We start from the raw sequence: 20,340 nt of genomic DNA, 5'->3' as shown, positions 1-20,340 counted from the left end.
GTTAAGCAAGGATTGTTTGGGGACTGAATGGTTGCATAGTTACAAGGGGAGACCTTGAGACCATAAGGTTGCAGCAGGCAACTGCTAGCAGATGTTGTTTTGAGAATACTTGGTGGTGTCCTTGAGTTTGATACCGTTCAGAAAATTCAAGTTCTCAGTGATGCAGGAGCGTGTCTGAAACCACACCCACAATGGCCACCTGGCTCCATTTTGAGTGTTTGAACCACAGTTACTCCATTTTTATTTTTTAAATACATTCTTTAATGGTTAAAGCCCATGTACAATGCATGCTTGACAGTACATAGACAGGCTGTTCTAACTAGCATAAAGTTCAAGCCAAATCATGTATAAACTAGGATGAATTCCCCATACTTTAATTTGTGAAAATTTCTTCTGTCATCAACTAACAAAGTACCAGGACCATGATGGCACACTTGGGCTTGGGCATGGTCAGAGAGAACCTTGAAGTGTGACTCTACCCTGAGGGCATGTGGAACGACAACAGGACCTGCTGCTTTTCAAGAGAGGAGCCTTCTACCTGGTGATCTGAGTCTGGTTGCCCCTCACCTCTGTGTTATACTCTACCTTCTCCTTCTACAACCCCAAGAGGAAGCTCTTCACCTCAGGAATGGTCAAGATGAAGGTGCTGGATGCCATCCCCACCAGCAGCCACCCTGTGGCTGGATGTTCCCAAGCTCATGGACACCAGCTGCCATGAGCTTGGGAACATCCAAGTCCCAAGGACCACCTTCTCCCGCATGTCCAAGATACCCCAGAAAAATGGGGCCACTGCAGGTCCTGGTGCCCAGCCAGCCCAGTAGCTAAGGCCATGGGTGGGTCAGGAGCTGAGGGAAGGACCTGGCTAGAGAATGGACAGAGAGACCCCAGCCCTGGCTGCCGAATAATACTGTGTCATAGTCCTGCTTCTCTCCACCTTGCATTCAGGCCCCAGAAAGTGGAAGCCTCTTTCTGTCATTGGCCTCAGACCCAGGCCCCTGATGTCCCCTCAAAGGAGAGTGTGCCAGACCCTCACCAAGCTCTGAAGGCAAAGCCTTGCCCAGTGTCATGCCTCCAAGATCCAAGAGTAGGAGCAGGCCTGGGGCTCCAGATGGGCTGACAGGGCTGGGCTGGGCTGCAAGGCCTTGGGTTGAATGGCCAGAGATGAGACCCTCTGTGGTCCTGCCTGGGCCTGTGGGGTGCAGAGTCACGCTTTGGGGGCCCAGCCACAGTCTGCATCGGTCTTTCAGGGAGTGGAGGAGTTCTGGGGGGCTGGAAGGAGCAGACCCCAGTTTTGTACAGTCTTGAAAGTGCAAAATAAATAAACAAATAATTTTTTAAAAGTAATGGTGTGGCAGTGAGAAGCCTGCAAATCTGCTAACATCACTGACATTTCACTCTGTGTGTTTCCTTTGCAGAACCGCCCAAAGTCACTGTTATGCCCAAGAATCAGTCGTTTACAGGTGGATCTGAGGTCTCCATCATGTGTTCTGCAACAGGTTATCCCAAACCAAAGATCACCTGGACTATGAATGATATGTTTATTGTGGGTTCACACAGGTACTGGGTTTGTATCATGTTCTTTGTTTTTACTGAGTGAGAGAAGTTAGTGAAAGTTCTGGACAGTATTAATCTGACCAAATCCCTAAGATTAAGGGAGATTTGACCCAAATCCGCAGCTTTAGATTTTCTCAATAGGCCAGGAAATGTCAGTAAAATAATAAATGATGAATGTATAGAGTCTGAGGTTCTTAAGTCTTGAATTCAATAGCTGGGACTAAGTGCTTCCTAATACTTTGCTTTGCAAACATAACACTGTAACAGTTGGTTTACCTTGAATAATTGAAATGGGGATAATAAACTTTCTGTGGGTAAAGTAATGTATAGTTTTAACCCATCTACTAGAGGTTTGGTCCTGAGATTTAACAGAAGAGAGAGGGAGAGACAAAGGACAGAACAGTAGCTCTAATTAAAGTGTATGCAGACATTCTTCGTAACTCCTGCTTGCTGCTGCCATACTATCGTACACTGAGAGGTATTTTATTCTGCTGGATGCTTTTAAAAGAAAATGAATCCTCTTATGCTCAAAGAGAGTACTGAACACGAGGGGCATAAGCAATGAAGTTTCCAGCCATCGGGCTTCCATTACTCTGGGTTTGGCAGGGGGAGAAGGGCTTAGCTATGAGCCAAATTCTATTCCTGGTCTCTTCACAGACTCACTTGAGATGAGTGAGTTGCATCTCTCAGGTTTTCATTTTGAGGAACTGTTGGGCTTAGAAGTTCACACAGAGCAAGATTGCCTGGGTGCAAATTCCACTTCTTCCCTTTACTAACCCTGACTCTGGGCAAGGTGTATAACCTCTTTGCTCATCTGTATAACAGAGATAATAGTATCTAACTCATTGGGTTGTTAGGAAGATTTAAAACATTGATAAATGTAAAGGTACTAGAGCAGCCCTGATACATGGCAAGTACTAGATATGTGGGACCTATTGTTATTATCATTATAACATTTCTGCTTATAAAATGATGATGTTAATCATTTCTGCAATCAGCACCACAAACATAACTCTAAAATATTTGAAAGGAAGGTGCTATAGTTCCTTGATACTATTATTAGAGTATTTTCAATTTTATTTTCTTTTTGTCTGTAGGTATAGGATGACCTCAGAAGGTATCTTATTTATTAAAAATGCAGTTCCCAAAGATGCAGGGATCTATGGTTGCCTGGCAAGTAATTCAGCTGGGATGGATAAACAGACTTCTACCCTCAGATACACTGGCAAGTATAATCAGTTTAAAAGGAAGTACAAATAGTATGAATATCATATCAAACAATGTAAAAGTACTTTTTTGAAAATTAATATTAGGAATGAGTTATACCCAGTTGTATAATTTATTGTTCGTTTCACACATTGATTAAAGCAAATAGTGTAACTAATTTAAGTTAAAAGTTCAGGGAGTGAATAGCTTCAGTAATCAACAGAAATCAAGGAAGCTTCCAGATTATGGAAGAGTTCCAGAATGTCCACAGAGTTCTATCCTTCCATGATTCATCTGTTCTTTGCAATATTTTACTTACAAATTAATAACTTCTGTATCCTTCCGAGTTTACCTCAACTTTCTTTTTTTTTTTTAACATCTTTACTGGAGTATAATTGCTTTAAAATGATGTGTTAGTTTCTGCTTTATAACAAAGTGAATCAGTTATACATATACATATGTTCCCATATCTCTTCCCTCTTGTGTCTCCCTCCCTTCCACCCTCCCTATCCCACCCCTCTAGGTGGTCACAAACCACCGAGCTGATCTCCCTGTGCCATGCGGCTGCTTCCCACTAGCTATGTATTTTACGTTTGGTAGTGTATATATGTCCATGCCACTCTCTCACTTTGTCCCAGCTTACCCTTCCCCCTCCCCATATCCTCAAGTCCATTCTCTAGTAGGTCTGTGTCTTTATTCCCGTCTTACCCCTAGGTTCTTCATGACATTTTTTTATTCTTAGATTCCATATATATGTGTTAGCATACAGTATTTATCTTTCTCTTTCTGACTTACTTCACTCTGTATGACAGACTCTAGGTCCATCCACCTCACTACAAATATCTCAATTTCGTTTCTTTTTATGACTGAGTAATATTCATTGTATATATGTGCCACATCTTCTTTATCCATTCATCCAATGATGGACACTTAGGTTGGTTCCATCTCCTGGCTCTTGTAAATAGAGCTGCAATGAACATTTTGGTACATGACACTTTTTGAATTATAGTTTTCTCAAGCTATATGCCAGTATTGGGATTGCTGGGTCATATGGTAGCTCTATTTTTAGTATTTTAAGGAACCTCCATACTGTTCTCCATAGTGGCTGTATCAATTTACATTCCCACCAACAGTGCAAGAGGGTTCTCTTTTCTCCACACACTCTCCAGCATTTATTGTTTCTAGATTTTTTGATGATGGCCATTCTGACAGGTGTGAGATGATATCTCATTGTAGTTTTGATCTGCATTTCTTTAATGATTAATGATGTTGAGCATTCTTTCATGTGTTTGTTGGAAATCTGTATATCTTCTTTGGAGAAATATCTATTTAGGTCTTCTGCCCATTTTTGGATTGGGTTGTTTGTTTTTTTGTTATTGAGCTGCATGAGCTGCTTGTAAATTTTCGAGATTAATCCTTTGTCGGTTGCTTCATTTGCAAATATTTTCTCCCATTCTGAGGGTTGTCTTTTGATCTTGTTTATGGTTTCCTTTACTGTGCAAAGGCTTCTAAGTTTCATTAGGTCCCATTTGTTTATTTTTGTTTTTATTTCCATTTCTGTAGGAGGTGGGTCAAAAAGGATCTTGCTGTGATTTATGTCATAGAGTGTTCTGCCTATGTTTTCCTCTAAGAGTTTGATAGTTTCTGGCCTTACCTTTAGGTCTTTAATCCATTTTGAGCTTATTTTTGTGTATCATGTTAGGGAGTGATCTAATCTCATACTTTTACATGTACCTGTCCAGTTCTCCCAGCACCACTTATTGAAGAGGCTGTCTTTTCGCCACTGTGTATTCTTTCCTGCTTTATCAAAGATAAGGTGACCATATGTCTGTGGGTTTATCTCTGGGCTTTCTATCCTGTTCCATTGGTCTATATTTCTGTTTTTGTGCCAGTACCATACTGTCTTGATTACTGTAGCTTTGTAGTATAGTTTGAAGTCAGGGAGCCTGATTCCTCCAGCTTCGTTTTTCGTTCTCAAGATTGCTTTGGCTATTCGGGGTCTTTTGTGTTTCCATACAAATTGTGAAATGTTTTGTTCTACTTCTGTGAAAAATGCCAGTGGTAGTTTGATAGGGATTGCATTGAATCTGTAGATTGCTTTGGGTAGTAGAGTCATTTTCACAATGTTGATGCTTCCAATCCAAGAACATGGTATATCTGTCCATCTATTTGTATCACGTTTAATTTCTTTCATCAGTGTCTTATAATTTTCTGCATGCAGGTCTTTTGTCTCCTTAGGTAGATTTATTCCTAGATATTATATTCTTTTTGTTGCAGTGGTAAATGGGAGTGTTTTCTTCATTTCTCTTTCAGATTTTTCATCATTAATGTATAGGAATGCCAGAGATTTCTGTGCATTAATTTTGTATCCTGCTACTTTACCAAATTCATTGATTAGCTCTAGTAGTTTTCTGGTAGCATCTTTAGGACTCTCTATGTAAAGTATCCTGTCATCTGCACACAGTGACAGCTTTACTTCTTCTTTTCCGATTTGGATTCCTTTTATTTCCTTTTCTTCTCTGATTGCTGTGGCTAAAACTTCCAAAACTATGTTGAATAAGAGTGGTGAGAGTGGGCAACCTTGTCTTGTTCCTGATCTTAGTGGAAATGGTTTCAGTTTTTCACCATTGAAGATGATGTTGGATATGGGTTTGTCATATATGGCCTTTATTATGTTGAGGAAAGTTCCCTCTATGCCTGCTTTCTGCAGGGTTTTTATCATAAATAGGTGTTGAATTTTGTCAAAAGCTTTCTCTGCATCTATTGAGATGATCATATGATTTTTCTCCTTCAATTGTTAATATGGTGTATCACATTGATTTACTTGCGTATATTGAAGAATCCTTGCATTCCTGGAATAAACCCCACTTGATCATGTTGTTTGATCCTTTTAATGTGCTGTTGGATTCTGTTTGCTAGTATTTTGTTGAGAGTTTTTGCATCTATGTTCATCAACGATACTGGCCTGTAGTTTTCTTTCTTTGTGACATCTTTGTCTGGTTTTGGTATCAAGGTGATGGTGGCCTAGTAGAATAAGTTTGGGAGTGTTCCTCCCTCTGCTATATTTTGGAAGAGTTTGAGAAGGACAGGTGTTAGCTCTTCTCTAAATGTTTGATAGAATTCGCCTGTGAAGTCATCTGGTCCTGGGCTTTTGTTTGTTGGAAGATTTTTTTTTTTTTTTTTGTGGTACGCGGGCCTCTCAATGTTGTGGCTTCTCCCGTTGCGGAGCACAGGCTCCGGACGCGCAGACTCAGTGGCCATGGCTCACGGGCCCAGCCGGTCCTTGGCATGTGAGATATTCCTGGATCGGGGCACAAACCCGTGTTCCCTGCCTCGGCAGACGAACTCTCAACCACTGCGCCACCAGGGAAGCCCTTGTTGGAAGATTTTTAATCACAGTTTCAAGTTCACTGCTTGTGATTGGTCTGTTCATATTTTCTATTTCTTCCTGATCCAGTCTTGGTAGGTTGTGCATTTCTAAGAATTTGTCCATTTCTTCCAGGTTGTCCATTTTGTTGGCATAGAGTTGCTTGTAGTAATCTCTCATGATCATTTGTATTGCTGCAGTGTCAGTTGTTACTTCTCATTTTTCATTTCTAATTCTGTTGATTTGAGTCTTCTCCCTTTTTTCTTGATGAGTCTGGCTAATGGTTTATCAATTTTGTTTATCTTCTTAAAGAACCAGCTTTTAGTTTTATTGATCTTTGCTATCGTTTCCTTCATTTCTTTTTCATTTATTTCTGATCTGACTTTTATGATTTCTTTCCTTCTGCTAAATTTCGGGTTTCTTTGTTCTTCTTTATCTAATTGCTTTAGGTGCAAGTTATGTTGTTTATTCGAGATGTTTCCTGTTTCTTAAGGTAGGATTGTATTGCTATATACTTCCCTGTTAGAAGTGCTTATGCTGCATCCCATAGGTTTTGGGTCATCGTGTCTCCATTGTCATTTGTTTCTATGTATTTTTTGATTTCCTCTTTGATTTCTTCAGTGCTCACTTCGTTTTTAAGTAGTGTATTGTTTAGCCTCCATGTGTTTATATTTTTTACAGATCTTTTCCTGTAATTGATATCTAGTCTCATAACATTGTGGTCGGAAAAGATACTTGATAGAATTTCAATTTTCTTAAATTTACCATGGCTTGATTTGTGACCCAAGATATGATCTATCCTGGAGAATGTTCCATGAGAACTTGAGAAAAATGTGTATTCTGTTGTTTTTGGTTGGAATGTCCTATAAATATCAATTAAGTCCATCTTGTTTAATGTATCATTTAAAACTTGTGTTTCCTTATTTATTTTCATTTTGGATAATCTGTCCATTGGTGAAAATGGGGTGTTAAAGTCCCCTACTATGAATGTGTTACTGTCGATATCCCCTTTTATGGCTGTTAGTATTTCCCTTATGTATTGAGGTGCTCCTGTGTTGGGTGCATAAATATTTACAATTGTTATATCTTCTTCTTGGATCGATCCCTGGATCATTATGTAGTGTCCTTCTTTGTCTCTTGTAATAGTCCTTATTTTAAAGTCTATTTTGTCTGATATTAGAATTGCTACTCCAGCTTTCTTTTGATTTCCATTTGCACGGAATATTTTTTTACATCCCCTCACTTTCAGTCTATATGTGTCCCTAGGTCTCAAGTGGGTCTCTTCTAGACAGCATATATATGGGTCTTGTTTCTGTATCCGTTCAGCCAGTCTGTGTCTTATGGTGGGAGCATTTAATCCATTTACATTTAAGGTAATTATCGATATGTATGTTCCTATTCCCATTTTCTTAATTGTTTTGGGTTCGTTATTGTGGGTCTTTTCCTTCTCTTGTGTTTCCTGCCTAGAGAAATTCCTTTAGCATTTGTTGTAAAGCTGGTTTGGTGGTGCTGAACTCTCTCAGCTTTTGCTTGTCTGTAAAGGTTTTAATTTCTCCATCAAATCTGAATGAGATCCTTGCTAGGTAGAGTAATCTTGGTTGCAGGTTTTTCATCTTCATCACTTTAAATATGTCATGCCACTTCCTTCTCACTTGCAGAGTTTCTGCTGAAAGATCAGCTGTTAACCTTATGGGGATTCCCTTGTGTGTTTTTTGTTGTTTTTCCCTTCCTGCTTTTAATATGCTTTTTTCGTATTTAATTTTTGACAGTTTGATTAATATGTGTCTTGGCGTATTTCTCCTTGGATTTATCCTGTATGGGACTCTCTGTGCTTCCTGGACTTGATTAACTAGTTCCTTTCCCATATTAGGGAAGTTTTCAACTATAATCTCTTCAAATATTTTCTCAGTCCCTTTCTTTTTCTCTTCTTCTTCTGGGACCCCCTATAATTCAAATGTTGGTGCGTTTAATGTTGTTCCAGAGATCTCTGAGACTGTCCTCAGTTCTTTTCATTCTTTTTTCTTTATTCTGCTCTGCAGCAGTTATTTCCACTATTTTATCTTCCAGGTCACTTATCTGTTCTTCTGCCTCAGTCTTCTGGTGATCCCTTCTAGAGTATTTTTAATTTCATTTGTTGTGCTGTTCATCATTGCTTGCTTTCTCCTTAGTTCTTCTAGGTCCTTGTTAAATGTTTCTTGCATAATCTCTATTCTATTTCCAAGATTTTGGATCACCTTTAGTATCATTATTCTGAATTCTTTTTCAGGTAGACTGCCTATTTCCTCTTTATTTTTTGGTCTGGTGGGTTTTTACCTTGCTCCTTCATCTGCTGTGTGTTTTTCTGTCTTCTCATTTTGCTTATCTTACTGTGTTTGGGGTCTCCTTTTTGCAGGCTGCAGGTTCGTAGTTCCCGTTTTTGGTATCTGTCCCCAGTGGCTAAGGTTGGTTCAGTGGGTTGTGTAGGCTTCCTGGTGGAGGGGACTAGTGCCTGTGTTCTGGTGGATGAGGCTGGATGTTTTTTTTTCTGATGGGCAGGTCCACGTCTGGTGGTGTGTTTTGGGGTGTCTGTGGCCTTACTATGATTTTAGGCAGCCTCTGTGCTAATGGGTGGGGCTGTGTTCCTGTCTTACCAGTTGTTTGGCATAGGGTGTCCAGCACTGTAGCTTGCTGGTCGTTGAGTGAAGCTGGGCCTTGCCATTGAGATGGAGATCTCTGGGAGAGTTTTGCTATTGGATATTACGTGGAGCTGGGAGGTCACTTGTGGACCAGTGTCCTGAAGTTGGCTTTCTCACCTCAGAGGCACAGCACTGACTCCTTGCTGGAGCACCAAGAGCGTTTCATCCACACGGCTCAGAATAAAAGGGAGAAAAAGTAGAAAGAAAGAAAGAAAGAGGATAAAATAAAATAAAGTAAGATAAAAAAATAAACTTATTAAAATAAAAAATAATTATTAAGAAAAAAAATTTCTTTTAAAGTAGAAAAAAAACACCAAAAATCGGACGGACAGAACCCCAGGACAAATGGTGAAAGCAAAGCTCTGCAGACAAAATCTCACACGGAAGCATACACATACACACTAACAAAAAGAGGAAAAGGGGAAAAAATAATATATCTTGTTCTCAGAGTCCACCTCCTCAATTTGGGATGATTCGTTGTCTATTCATGTATTCCACAGATGCAGGGTACATCACGTTGATTGTGGAGATTTAATATGCTGCTCCTGAGGCTGCTGGGAGAGATTTCCCTTTCTCTTCTTTGTTCTTACAGCTCCCGGGCTTCAGCTTTGGATTTGGCCCCGCGTCTACGTGTAGGTCGCCGGAGGGCGTCTGTTCTTTTCTCAGACAGGAGGGGGTTAAAGGAGCCACTGATTCGGGGCCTCTGACTCACTCAGGCCGGGTGGGAGGGAGGGGCACGGAGTGCGGGGTGGGCCTGCGGCGGCAGAGGCCAGCGTGACGTTTGCACCAGCCTGAGGTGCGCCGTGCGTTCTCCCAGGGAAGTTGTCACTGGATCACGGGACCCTGGCAGTGGCGGGCTGCACAGGATCCCGGGAGCGGAGGTGGGGATAGTGACCTGTGCTCACACACAGGCTTCTTGGTGGCAGCACCAGTGGCCTTAGCGTCTCATGCCGGTCTCTGGGGTCCGCACTGTTAGCCATGGCTTGCGCTCGTCTCTGGAGCTCCTTTAAGCGGCGCTCTTAATCCTCTCTCCTCGAGCACCAGGAAACAAAGAGGGAAGAAAAAGTCTTTTGCCTCTTCAGCAGCTGGAGACTTTTCCCCGGACTCCCTCCCGGCTAGCTGTGGTGCACGAACCCCTTCAGGCTGTGTTCACGCCGCCAACCCCAGTCCTCTCCCTACGATCCGACCGAAGCCCGAGCCTCAGCTCCCAGCCCCGCCCGCCCCGGTGGGTGAGCAGACAAGACTCTTGGGCTGGTGAGTGCCGGTCGGCACCGATCCTCTGTGCGGCAGTCTCTCCGCTTTGCCCTCCGCATCCCTGTTGCTGTGCTCTCCTCCGCGGCTCCGAAGCTTACCCCCTCCGCCACCCGCAGTCTGCACCCGCGAAGAGGCTTCCTAGTGTGTGGAAACCTTTCCTCCTTCACAGCTCCCTCCCACTGGTGCAGGTCCCATCCCTATTCTTTTGTCTCTGTTTTTCCTTTTTTCTTTTGCCCTCCTCAGGTACGTGGGGAGTTTCTTGCCTTTTGGGAGGTCTGATGTCTTGTGCCAGCGTTCAGTAGGTGTTCTATAGGAGCAGTTCCACATGTAGATGTATTTCTGATGTGTCGGTGGGGAGGAGGGTGATCTGCGCGTCTTACTCTTCCGCCATCTTCCTCCTCTCCACTTCACCTCAACTTTCATTTTACATTTTCCACTTATGTTCATATATATATATGAATTTATATATAATATGTATAAATATATTTATTCATATGAAACGTTATAATATTTCTGTTATAATTAAATATTTACATTTCTGTCACTTATCTAGGTATTACATTTTGCTTTTCATCTTCAGTTTTTCCCCTCCAAACTGAAGCATTTATTGAAGATATACTTTATGACAACTTATTCTATACTATAATATTCCATAATATAGAATACAATACATTCTAACATATATATAGTATAATCAAATCTATTATAATACATAATCATATATTCTAATAATATGTAATATAGAATACAATATTTCCTTCTTTTTTTTTCTCGTTTGCGGGCCTCTCACTGTTGTGGCCTCTCCGTTGCGGAGCACAGGCTCCGGACACGCAGGCTCAGCGGCCATGGCTCACGGGCCCAGCCGCTCCGTGGCCTGTGGGATCTTCCCGGACCGGGGCACGAATCCGTGTCCCCTGCATCTGCAGGCGGACTCCCAAGCACTGCGCCACCAGGGAAGCCCCAGTATTTCTTTTACTTTGGTCTTTCTTAGACAAATAAAGGACAAGGGTTATATGCTCAGTGTCATTTTGTAAACTGTGAATAATTAATGACTAGCAATCCACCCTTTCTCTCATTTTTCTTCATCATTCATAGTAAGGTAGTAAAATTGGCAGTGGCGAGGATGGAGTGTAGAAGAGCCACAATAAAGATTGAGAATTGATGCAAGAGGGAAGAGATATGGGAACATATGTGTATGTATAACTGATTCACTTTGTTATAAAGCAGAAACTAACACACCATCGTAAAGCAATTATACTCCAATAAAGATGTTAAAAAAAAGATTGAGAATTGTAGATGGTGTGTATAGATGAAGGAGGTAAGAAAAATGTCACAAATACTGGACCTAAAAGCCTGGGAAGAAGTCTCATTTATAGAAATGAGGAAGGCACGTGGTGAATAAGTTTAGAAGGGAAGATGGGCTCAGATTTAGAGATGACAATTAAAAACGTTCATAGAACAGCCATGTTGAGAGGGAACAACAGTTGGGAATGGGGATTGAAACAGATTCTCCATTGCAGAAATGAATTTGGGTTCATTCACAAAGAAACCAAAATATTCCACCCATTTATTTAACTTAGTAATCACCCAAATTATGTAAAATGCTGTGCTAGAGACTGTGGAATGTAGAATGAAAAATGTATGTCATGAGGTCCTTACTTTTCAAGAGTGTGAATAATGGGAGTGGATATATGTAAATAAATATAAGGCAGACACATAAGTGCAAAAGTAGAAGGTTGGTGGAGGGGAAGATTGATTCTGACTGGGGAATTTGCAAACACTTCTTAAAGGAGATAGGATTTAAGCTCAGCCTGGAAGAATGAGTGGGATTTGAAAAGTTGTGGCAAAGGGCATTTCAGGCAGAGGAAAAAACTTTAGCAAAAGCAGGAAGATGGGAGGGAATAGGGCATGTTTTGGACTACCAGTGTAGCTCCGTACCTTGTGATAAGTAAGGAGGTGTAATGGAGCGTGACCTTCAAAAGAAAGCCATGCACCAGTTTATGATTTTTGAAAGCCGAACTAGGGAATTATGAAATGCAATCACCAAAGTTTTCTAGCCAAGGAGTAACATGATCTTTGAGAAATTAACTCTTGGCTTTGTTTAAAACTACCTCAGTTGAAGTTAGGAAGTCCTAAAATGTTCAGTTAAGAGAAAAATATGTGCATGAACTAAAGCATTAGGCAAAGGCGTGGATCAGAGCTAAGGAAAGAAACTTAGAGAATGTCTGTATTTAACATCAAAGGGAAAAATAGAGTTAAAAGTGGGAGACTCTACTTTTTATAGATGCAAATTTTAGCCTTAGACTACAATTGTCTCTCTGTAGATAGACATGAATATCCTTAAAGTCACGTAGAAAATGTGCATCCATTAATTGAAATGTGCATCACCTAGAAAATGTGCATCAATTAATTTCCTAAATTTTTGGACACTGTTTCATCAGAATTATTTTTTCCTAATATTCTTTTGGCCTTAGAGATGATCTTTTCATCACACACATCTGTGTGCATATACATCATAAGAGTTTATTTCTGTTTGTAAAAACTGAGATAGCCACAAGCACGTAAATAATAATAGTTTTTTTTTTATTATTGGTTCATTTAGTAAGCAGAAACAAGATGTAAGTGGCAGTGTGCAAGACGTTAATTATTTGCATGTTTATTGTTTTCAGAAGCCCCGAAGTTGATGGTAATTCAGAGTGAGCTCTTGGTTGCCCTTGGGGATACAACAGTTATGGAATGTAAAACGTCTGGTGTTCCTCCACCTCAGGTTAAATGGTTCAAAGGTACATTTCTTAAGTATGTTCATGTCTGGTTCATTTAGTATTGTTTTCTCTTTTAGATAAAGATAATTTGTTAAAAATTTGTTTTGGTGTGTGACTTAGCAGCTCCATAAAATGTGCTTATGGTCTCACTAGACACGATAGTTCAAAATTCTGCACTCTGAATTTCAGCATTTGACATCTGGTGTGGATTATAGGACTGTGAAAATCAAAGCAGGAAAACTTCGCCTGTGCTAATCCAGCTGAACGTTCTCTTTATTAGTTTAGGATTGTTTCCTGTAGAAAATTGTCCAAGAATACTCAGTTAATGTTTAAAATAGCTTCACTTATTTCAGTTCACTTTGCTTAGGCTCTCACAATTAGGAAGTTTTCTAGATTCTCCAGGACGCTTTCTATAAAGAGCTCAAATAAAGACATACCTCGAAAATTACAGCTGAATGACATTTGACTGAAAGACAAACGTATTTTATGGTCAGCTTCATCATGCATGGTAGCTGTTTATATCAAGTATAGAAATTATCTGCCTCTATTTGTGATATAAAGCTTCTACCTCTGTGATTCTGTAATAAAATAACAGTAATGTGCTGCTTGTCCTTGGTGAGAATGCCCTTGGGTCCTGGTCTCTGCTCAAATGCTGACAGTAGATATCTGTCTAAAATGTCCTGCTTCTGTTTTTCTCTTCGTTTTTCCAATCTATGAGAAATAAAAATCCCCACAAACAGCCTAAGAGGGAGGTTGCTAGGATTATTGAGATGCTGTTTGCAAAATACTCTTTAATCTTCAGATGAAAAATGCTAAATAGTACAAAGCACTATTGTTATGATTCTGTTTGTTAAATCACAGACATTCCCATAGCAACAGGTTGATGTCATAATTACAAAATTGTGAATTCACCTCGGGTTCAAACTCTTAGGGAACACGAGGTGAAAAGGAAAGGCTTTATGTAGAAAACAAATACTTTTCAATAATACAAATCAAAAAAAGGGAGGGAAACTAGGAGATAACGTCATTTTCATAGTTTTCCATGTTAAATGATTTAGTCTTCATGTTTTCTCTGAAAAGAAGACATTTCTCGATTTGCTTCTTAATTAGGTTTCAGTCAACAACAACTAATTTTCCTTATTTGAAAAACTTAAATCTTTAACTTACAAATGAAGTAGATAAAAGTTTCAAACTTACACCTTAATTAAATAAATCCAGAAAAATATCAATCAGTAGTTTATGTTAATAATAAAAAAATCTTTAAAGTAATGGAACCTGCTGATTTCTCTGCCTGTAAATAGCTGAGTCACAGAGAGAAAGTCTTTTATTCTCCCAAGTAGGTGCTACTCTCCTGAGTAGTCTGTATGTCAGCTTTGGTCCCACAAATGGCTTTTGGGAGGTGAATGAGGAGTTAGGGAGCTCTGCAGCCACCACGTGGAAGATTCTAGAATTGACTGCCTAGTAGTTTCTTTTCTCAACCAGAGACATTTGAGTTCAGTGCGCCTAGTAAATCATATCCCATTTCTCTGTTCGAGTTATGCACCAACAGAGCTAGCATGTGGGCATTAAGCACTGACAGATCATGTTGGAGGACCTGCTTCAATTGATGTTCATCTCCAATATGCAGAGCTGCCCTGAACCCCAGTATCACTTCTTCTCCCAGTCCCAGGCAGGCAATTTATTCCATAAGCAGAATCTGGATCATAAAGAGAAAAGCCAGGGGACAAACTCTTCTACCTGCAAACTGGCTCCAAAAAGAAAGGGACGAGGAGGCAGCTGGACCTTTCTTTGCCACCTCTGCTGGGGATGAGACAGCAGCAAGGTTGGGAAGATCCTACCTTATGGAAACCACAGGGGGAAAGAATAGTTCTTTCCCTAACCATAAGAATAGCTTTTTGTTCATAGCTTTTTTTTCAGGCAGTTCTTATTGAATAAAGTATGTGGTCATTTGTTTATTTTTTATTTATGGTAAGAACACATGAGCTCTACCCTCTTAACAAATTTTTAAGCATACAGTACACTATTGTTACCTCTAGGTACTGTTGTACAGCAAATCTCTAGAACTTACTCATCTTATATGATTGAAACTTTATGCCTGTTGAACAGCAGCTCCCCATTTCCCCTGTCCTGCAGCCTTTGGCAACCATCATTCATTAATAAATTGTATTTCATTCAGACCATTTGAGAAAAGGAATTTCGTACATACAAATGCCCCCCCAAATTTTAGATTTTAGAAAGGAGCAACATAAAGTGGGTTCAGAGAAGAATCAGGGACACTATTAAAATGTCGTATAAAGAATATTTCTGGTCAAATAGTAAATTGAATTTGTTTCTTTAGATCTGTTGTTGCTAAAGTGTAGTTGGGAATCCCTGGAGGTTCCCCACAATTCTTTTCAGGGAATCCATGAGATCAAAATTATTTTCCTGATGATACTAAGATGTTATTTGGCTTTTTCACACTCATCTCAGCTGCATGATATGTGATATCCAAAAAAGTGAAACAGAAGCAAAAATGAACACTCAGCTCTCTTCTATTAAGCTAGACATTCTAGAGATCTGCAAAAATGTGCAACAGTCCCACTTTTCTCACTAAGTTTCTCTTGTTCAGGGAAATTTTTTTTATATAAAATACATTCATGTTAAAATGTCATGAGTTATTAGAAAATAAATACTTACGTTTTAAAATTTTTCCGTTTCCTTTCTAAAATGCGAAGTACAAATAAATATAATCCACATAAAAATTTCTTAAAGTCCCCAGTAATTTTTAAGAGTATAAAAAGGTCTTGAGACAAACATTTTTGAGAACCACTAAAGAACCTTCAACAATTTAAAGGGTCTTATGTCAGGGATAATGATCTCTCCGTTAGCCTTTGCATCCACAGAGGCCAGAATTGAATTTAAACTAAAGCAGAAAGAATCCTCCTTAATGGTAATGATTGTTCAATCCTAGAATAGATTGTCAGCAAAGTTCATATATTTTACTATGTGTGTAAACATTCTTCTAATCTTATCTACTATTAAAAGTATATACTTCCTCAGTCATTTTCATCTCAAAGTTCTGTATTTCTCTATGGCTTCTCAATAATTTGATTACTAATTGTTCAGTAGAAATCAAGAGAGATGACCAAAATGTGATCAAAATGCAAACTTGATCTAGCCAGTGTTTTCCAATTTATATTTTGTTTCATTACTGCTATTCCTTAAACACTTTTATTTAAAAAAAAAAAAGCTACTAGCAAAAAGTAGCTTTTTAGTCTTTATTTCATCCTGTATGTGCTCTGACATATACAGAAGAAGTAAAGGAGAAGTAAAATCCAAAAATCTAAATGCATTTTAGTCCAAACATTTTAATGCTTGATGAACAGCTTGGTCACATTGCATCCTCCCCTAGAGGGAGGAAAGTTTATGTCAACATCATCTGCTTTTAGTTATGAAAGTTTCCCAGAGGCACATAGACAAGCCTTTAGTTGCTTCTCTCATTCTCGCGTGGTATCCAGTAGCAAGCTTAAAAGGATGATTGGGGTTTTAAATGTTGGAATGCTGAAAAATACTTTATTTTTGGCACTGACAGTTGCTAATGTAATTTTTTTGTTTTTAAATTTATGGCTCCTTTGACCTCTTCTCCTCCCCAAATTATAAAAACAAAAGGAGAATTGTTTGTTGCTCTGAGTCTGTTGCTTTATGTAGTGTCCTAGAGAATTACTAGCTCTGGCGTTTTAGCCTGTTAAAAGCTAAGGGAGTTACTTCCACAGTCCTTAGTCCCAGGGCACATGGCTAAGCTAGTATATGGCATTTTGGAGAGTACCTCTTCAGACTTGACATCTGGGCGTGCTCTGAGACCCGAAGGCAATGGCCCTTAAACCTCCTGGAATTTTTTAGGATCCCCACCAAGAGTTTGACATCACCCTTTACAAAAACAAACAAAAAAGATATGGACACTAAGCTGCCACTTAAACATCAGTACTAGGTAATTTTTTATGATATTTGTCATCCTGGTGAAATTCATTCTTCCATGAGGGGAAACCTTGGAGGAAGGGAAGCCTAAGGAAAGGCTAACCCAACTTAGAGATTTGTTGAGGCATTGCCTGCCTTCAAATAGAAATGGTTCTCAGGAGATCTGAGGCACTGCAGGGACAGGTAACCCAGAAATAACTCATCTTTCTTGGGTCATTCTACCCTCATACCGAGGTCAAATTCGATATCAGGTTCCATCCTCCACTCATTTATCCCCTGCCTGCTTCTTCCAAAAAAACCTCTAACTCCAACTTAAAGAACTTTGATGCCTAATACAGGTTTAGTAGAGGTATCCTGGGAGATTTATATAACAGTACTCCTCTCTGGCCATTGTCAAGAGTTCCTCATCCATTCTTTCTCTTCTCTCAGCAAGCTCTTCCCTACCCTCTCTAGCCAGCTGTGGTTCCTACTTCCCGAGCCATTCTTAGAATCCTCTCAGGCAGCTCATACCTTTCACAAGACAAAATCTGACTGAGAACATTCAGCAAACCAGAAACCTGGTCATTAGCCGAACTAAGAACACCCATAGTCTCCGGAGCATTTCCTGGGTAATTGAAATTCATCCTGCCACAAAGATGGTAGAAACCTCATTTCAACCTTCATCTTCCCATTCCCTTCTTACCTAACACAGCCACAGTGACAGCTGCCACTCTTTCCCAGTCCCCCAACATAGCTTCAAAGAGTTTGTTCTCATTTAGGTACATATATGGTAGGAAATATTTGTACATAATTCATTTAGGACCTGATTTTTGACTCTAGATTAGCCTGTGGAATTATACAGACTAATAAGTCGGCTCATTACCAAGAAACAGTTCATTCTTTCATTGCATAAACATTGTTTAAGTGTCTGCACTGTGCAAGACACTTGTATTTAAAAACTTTACAATCGTTTTCTTCAGAAGTTGTGCAATCAAACCAATAGCAAACTATGTAAACATCTAACTGTTTAACGTTCTCCGCTTTGTTTTGACTTAGGGGATCTTGAGTTGAGGCCCTCACCATTTCTCATCATTGACCCTCTCTTGGGACTTTTGAAGATTCAAGAAACTCAAGATCTGGATGCTGGTGATTATACGTGTGTTGCTGTCAATGATGCCGGAAGAGCAACTGGCAAGATAACTCTGGATGTTGGCTGTAAGCATCCCGTCTCTGATAGAGAAGTTTGTATTGAAATTGACCTGGTATTTTTTGACACTAATAACTTTGAAGCAGTTGGTGGAAATATTTGTTAGAATGGCAAAATTAGAGTTAGCATTTCAGATTATTAATATAATAATGGTAGTTAGCATGTACCAAGTTTTTTTCTATTTACCATGCACTGTGCTAAGAACCTGTATATGCATTATATCATTAAACCCTCATAACAACCTTAAGAGGAAGATACTATAATTTTCTCTGTTATATAGGTAAGGAAACGGAAGCTTAAAAAGGCTAAGCTACTTGACTAGGGTCAAGAGCTATGGAGGGACAGAGCCTAGATATTTGAATCTAGGTTGTTTGATTTCAGAAACTGTAGGCTTCACTGGTCTATCATCTGTTGCCAAACATTTTCCTATCAGGAGTCATCCATTTGGACACCAAATTCCTAAGTATTAACATCTGGAGGCCAAAACTTAGACTTTGGCCCTAGGCCATAATTTGGAGATGTTGATGACAGCAAGGTAGCAGATTGTTATCTTACTTTTTTAAAAAAATTCACTAGCAATGACTCCTCTATGTATAAAACAAAATACAAACTACAAATAAATGTCAATCACAATGTGAATGATACAGCATGTGCATGACAACTTTAGTCGGATTACTCAAGAAGTTTGGCCCTCCCTCCTTCATCTCTCCATCTCATGTTTCTTGAAAAATAAAATTACACAGTTTGGTAACACATGAAATAAAACAGAGCTTGTTTCATGTGGAAAAGAACCTGGCAGCTTAATTTTAACAGATAAGTCAAATGTTTGCATCACTTAAATTTATAAAATATGACATTTCATTAAATTGTATTTTCATTTATGCATGATGATTTTCATGCCAAAGCTGGTTTTTTTAAACAAAAGTTAAGAACTATAAAGAAAATGCATTTTTTATTTAGAATAAAGTTAACACAAAACATTTTAGTTCTACTATCTTTGCTCTTTAAATGAAAATCATGACCCTCTAAGCTCCGTATTTTATTTCATATAAACGAAAATTTTTTTCCAGCTGGGATCTTTTATGATCCCCATGCCCTTAGGCTGTCTGGTGAACACTCTGCATTCTTGGTGATTATGCCCTTGGGGTAGAATCAGCAAAGCTGAAAATGGCCACAAAGACCACTGTAGAATCTGTCTAGGGCACAGCAAGATGTGTTTGAACCATGACTAAACTCTGTGGTTATTAAGAGAAGTGCCTTGGAATTAAGATTGGAATCTATGGGTGGAGGGTCTCTGAGTTTACCAGCGGAGTATGAAATACAAGAAATGCTTTTAGAAATATAAGGCCCAAATGAAGAGGGTGATTAGATACAGAATTCTTGTTTTCAAGAAATATACAAAGTTTCACTTCTCAACATTTTCTAGTTTTGCTTCTCTCTCTTTCCTGCACAGATATTTTCTGTTCACCCAGTGTTCTTGTAGCGTTGTCTAGCTCTAGAAGGAAGAGTGAAATAGCCAGCAAAAAGGGAATGACACCCTCAACCCCTCCAAGATTGTAGAAAATCTAAACATCTTACATGTTTCTTTGCTTACTTACTGTCTTCTTGAAAATATTTTTAGCTTCTGAACTTTCCAGGTTCTCTCTTCGGATTAGTGACAAACCATATAAGGGTTAGGTCTGTCTGTGCTGGAGTGACTTGGAGTAGATAGGACACATCCTAACAAAAGTTTTATATTTATCCCTTATTCCTTGAACTGAATTTTGTTTTATCTCCACTCATATTCAAGATCTTCACTCTCAACAACCCTTTCTAAAACAATGGCTTCCTTAACTTTTATTCCAGTAATTGTCCTGATGGAACTACTAACATAAACTCTATTGTTTGCTTACTGTAACCTTGATCATTGTTAAAAGTTGCCAAATAACTTAATATTAACGTCAGTACCATTCATGTTTCTGCTGTGCCTTAACTATTTCCTTATTCACCATTAGAATTCTGATCATTGTAGCTTACAAAGTTTGACTAGACCTTTTCTGTCCACATAAAACTATTGTTACATATCCTAGCAGATAGAGGATGTAACTGCCAAGCACCGTGCAAATCACAGTCACAGTGATAGTTGTGATTATTGCTATTAGGTTTAAAAGCAAACAAACAAAAGAACAAGTTTTCCCTAGAATTTATATAGTGTTTAAGAGAATGAGCTCTAGAAAGGGACTGGGTTTTCTACCTGACTTTTAACAGTACCTACCTGATAGGTCGGTTGTAAAGATGAAACGAGGTATTATCGTCTATGTGCATTCAGCATGTCAGCGGTTACTGCTTTTCCTCCAAAGCTGCTTCATGGCCGTGTATCAAATAGGTGAATAGTAACTTTAC

The 20,340-nt window shown here is 39.2% G+C and overlaps 1 protein-coding gene across 18 annotated transcripts in view; it reads left to right on the top strand.

Annotated features, from left to right (window-relative positions):
• HMCN1 (hemicentin 1) overlaps positions 1–20,340 on the top strand; it is an 883,583-nt gene that overhangs the window by 585,862 nt on the left and 277,381 nt on the right. For 17 of the 18 annotated variants that reach the window (XM_079903114.1, XM_079903100.1, XM_079903116.1 and 14 more), the window contains 4 exons: positions 1,416–1,557; positions 2,652–2,779; positions 12,726–12,839; positions 17,808–17,966. In XM_079903114.1, the coding sequence (XP_079759240.1) occupies positions 1,416–1,557; positions 2,652–2,779; positions 12,726–12,839; positions 17,808–17,966 (543 nt within the window). Of the gene's footprint in view, positions 1–1,415; positions 1,558–2,651; positions 2,780–12,725; positions 12,840–17,807; positions 17,967–20,340 lie in introns of those variants that run through there. The other variant, XM_079903108.1, reaches the window with a different exon arrangement.

Source organism: Stenella coeruleoalba (assembly GCF_951394435.1).
Source record: "Stenella coeruleoalba genome assembly, chromosome: 1".
NCBI classification, from domain to species: Eukaryota; Metazoa; Chordata; class Mammalia; order Artiodactyla; family Delphinidae; genus Stenella; species Stenella coeruleoalba.
Note: the sequence above shows the minus strand (reverse complement) of the source record. Positions and strands in the feature narration are given on the sequence as shown.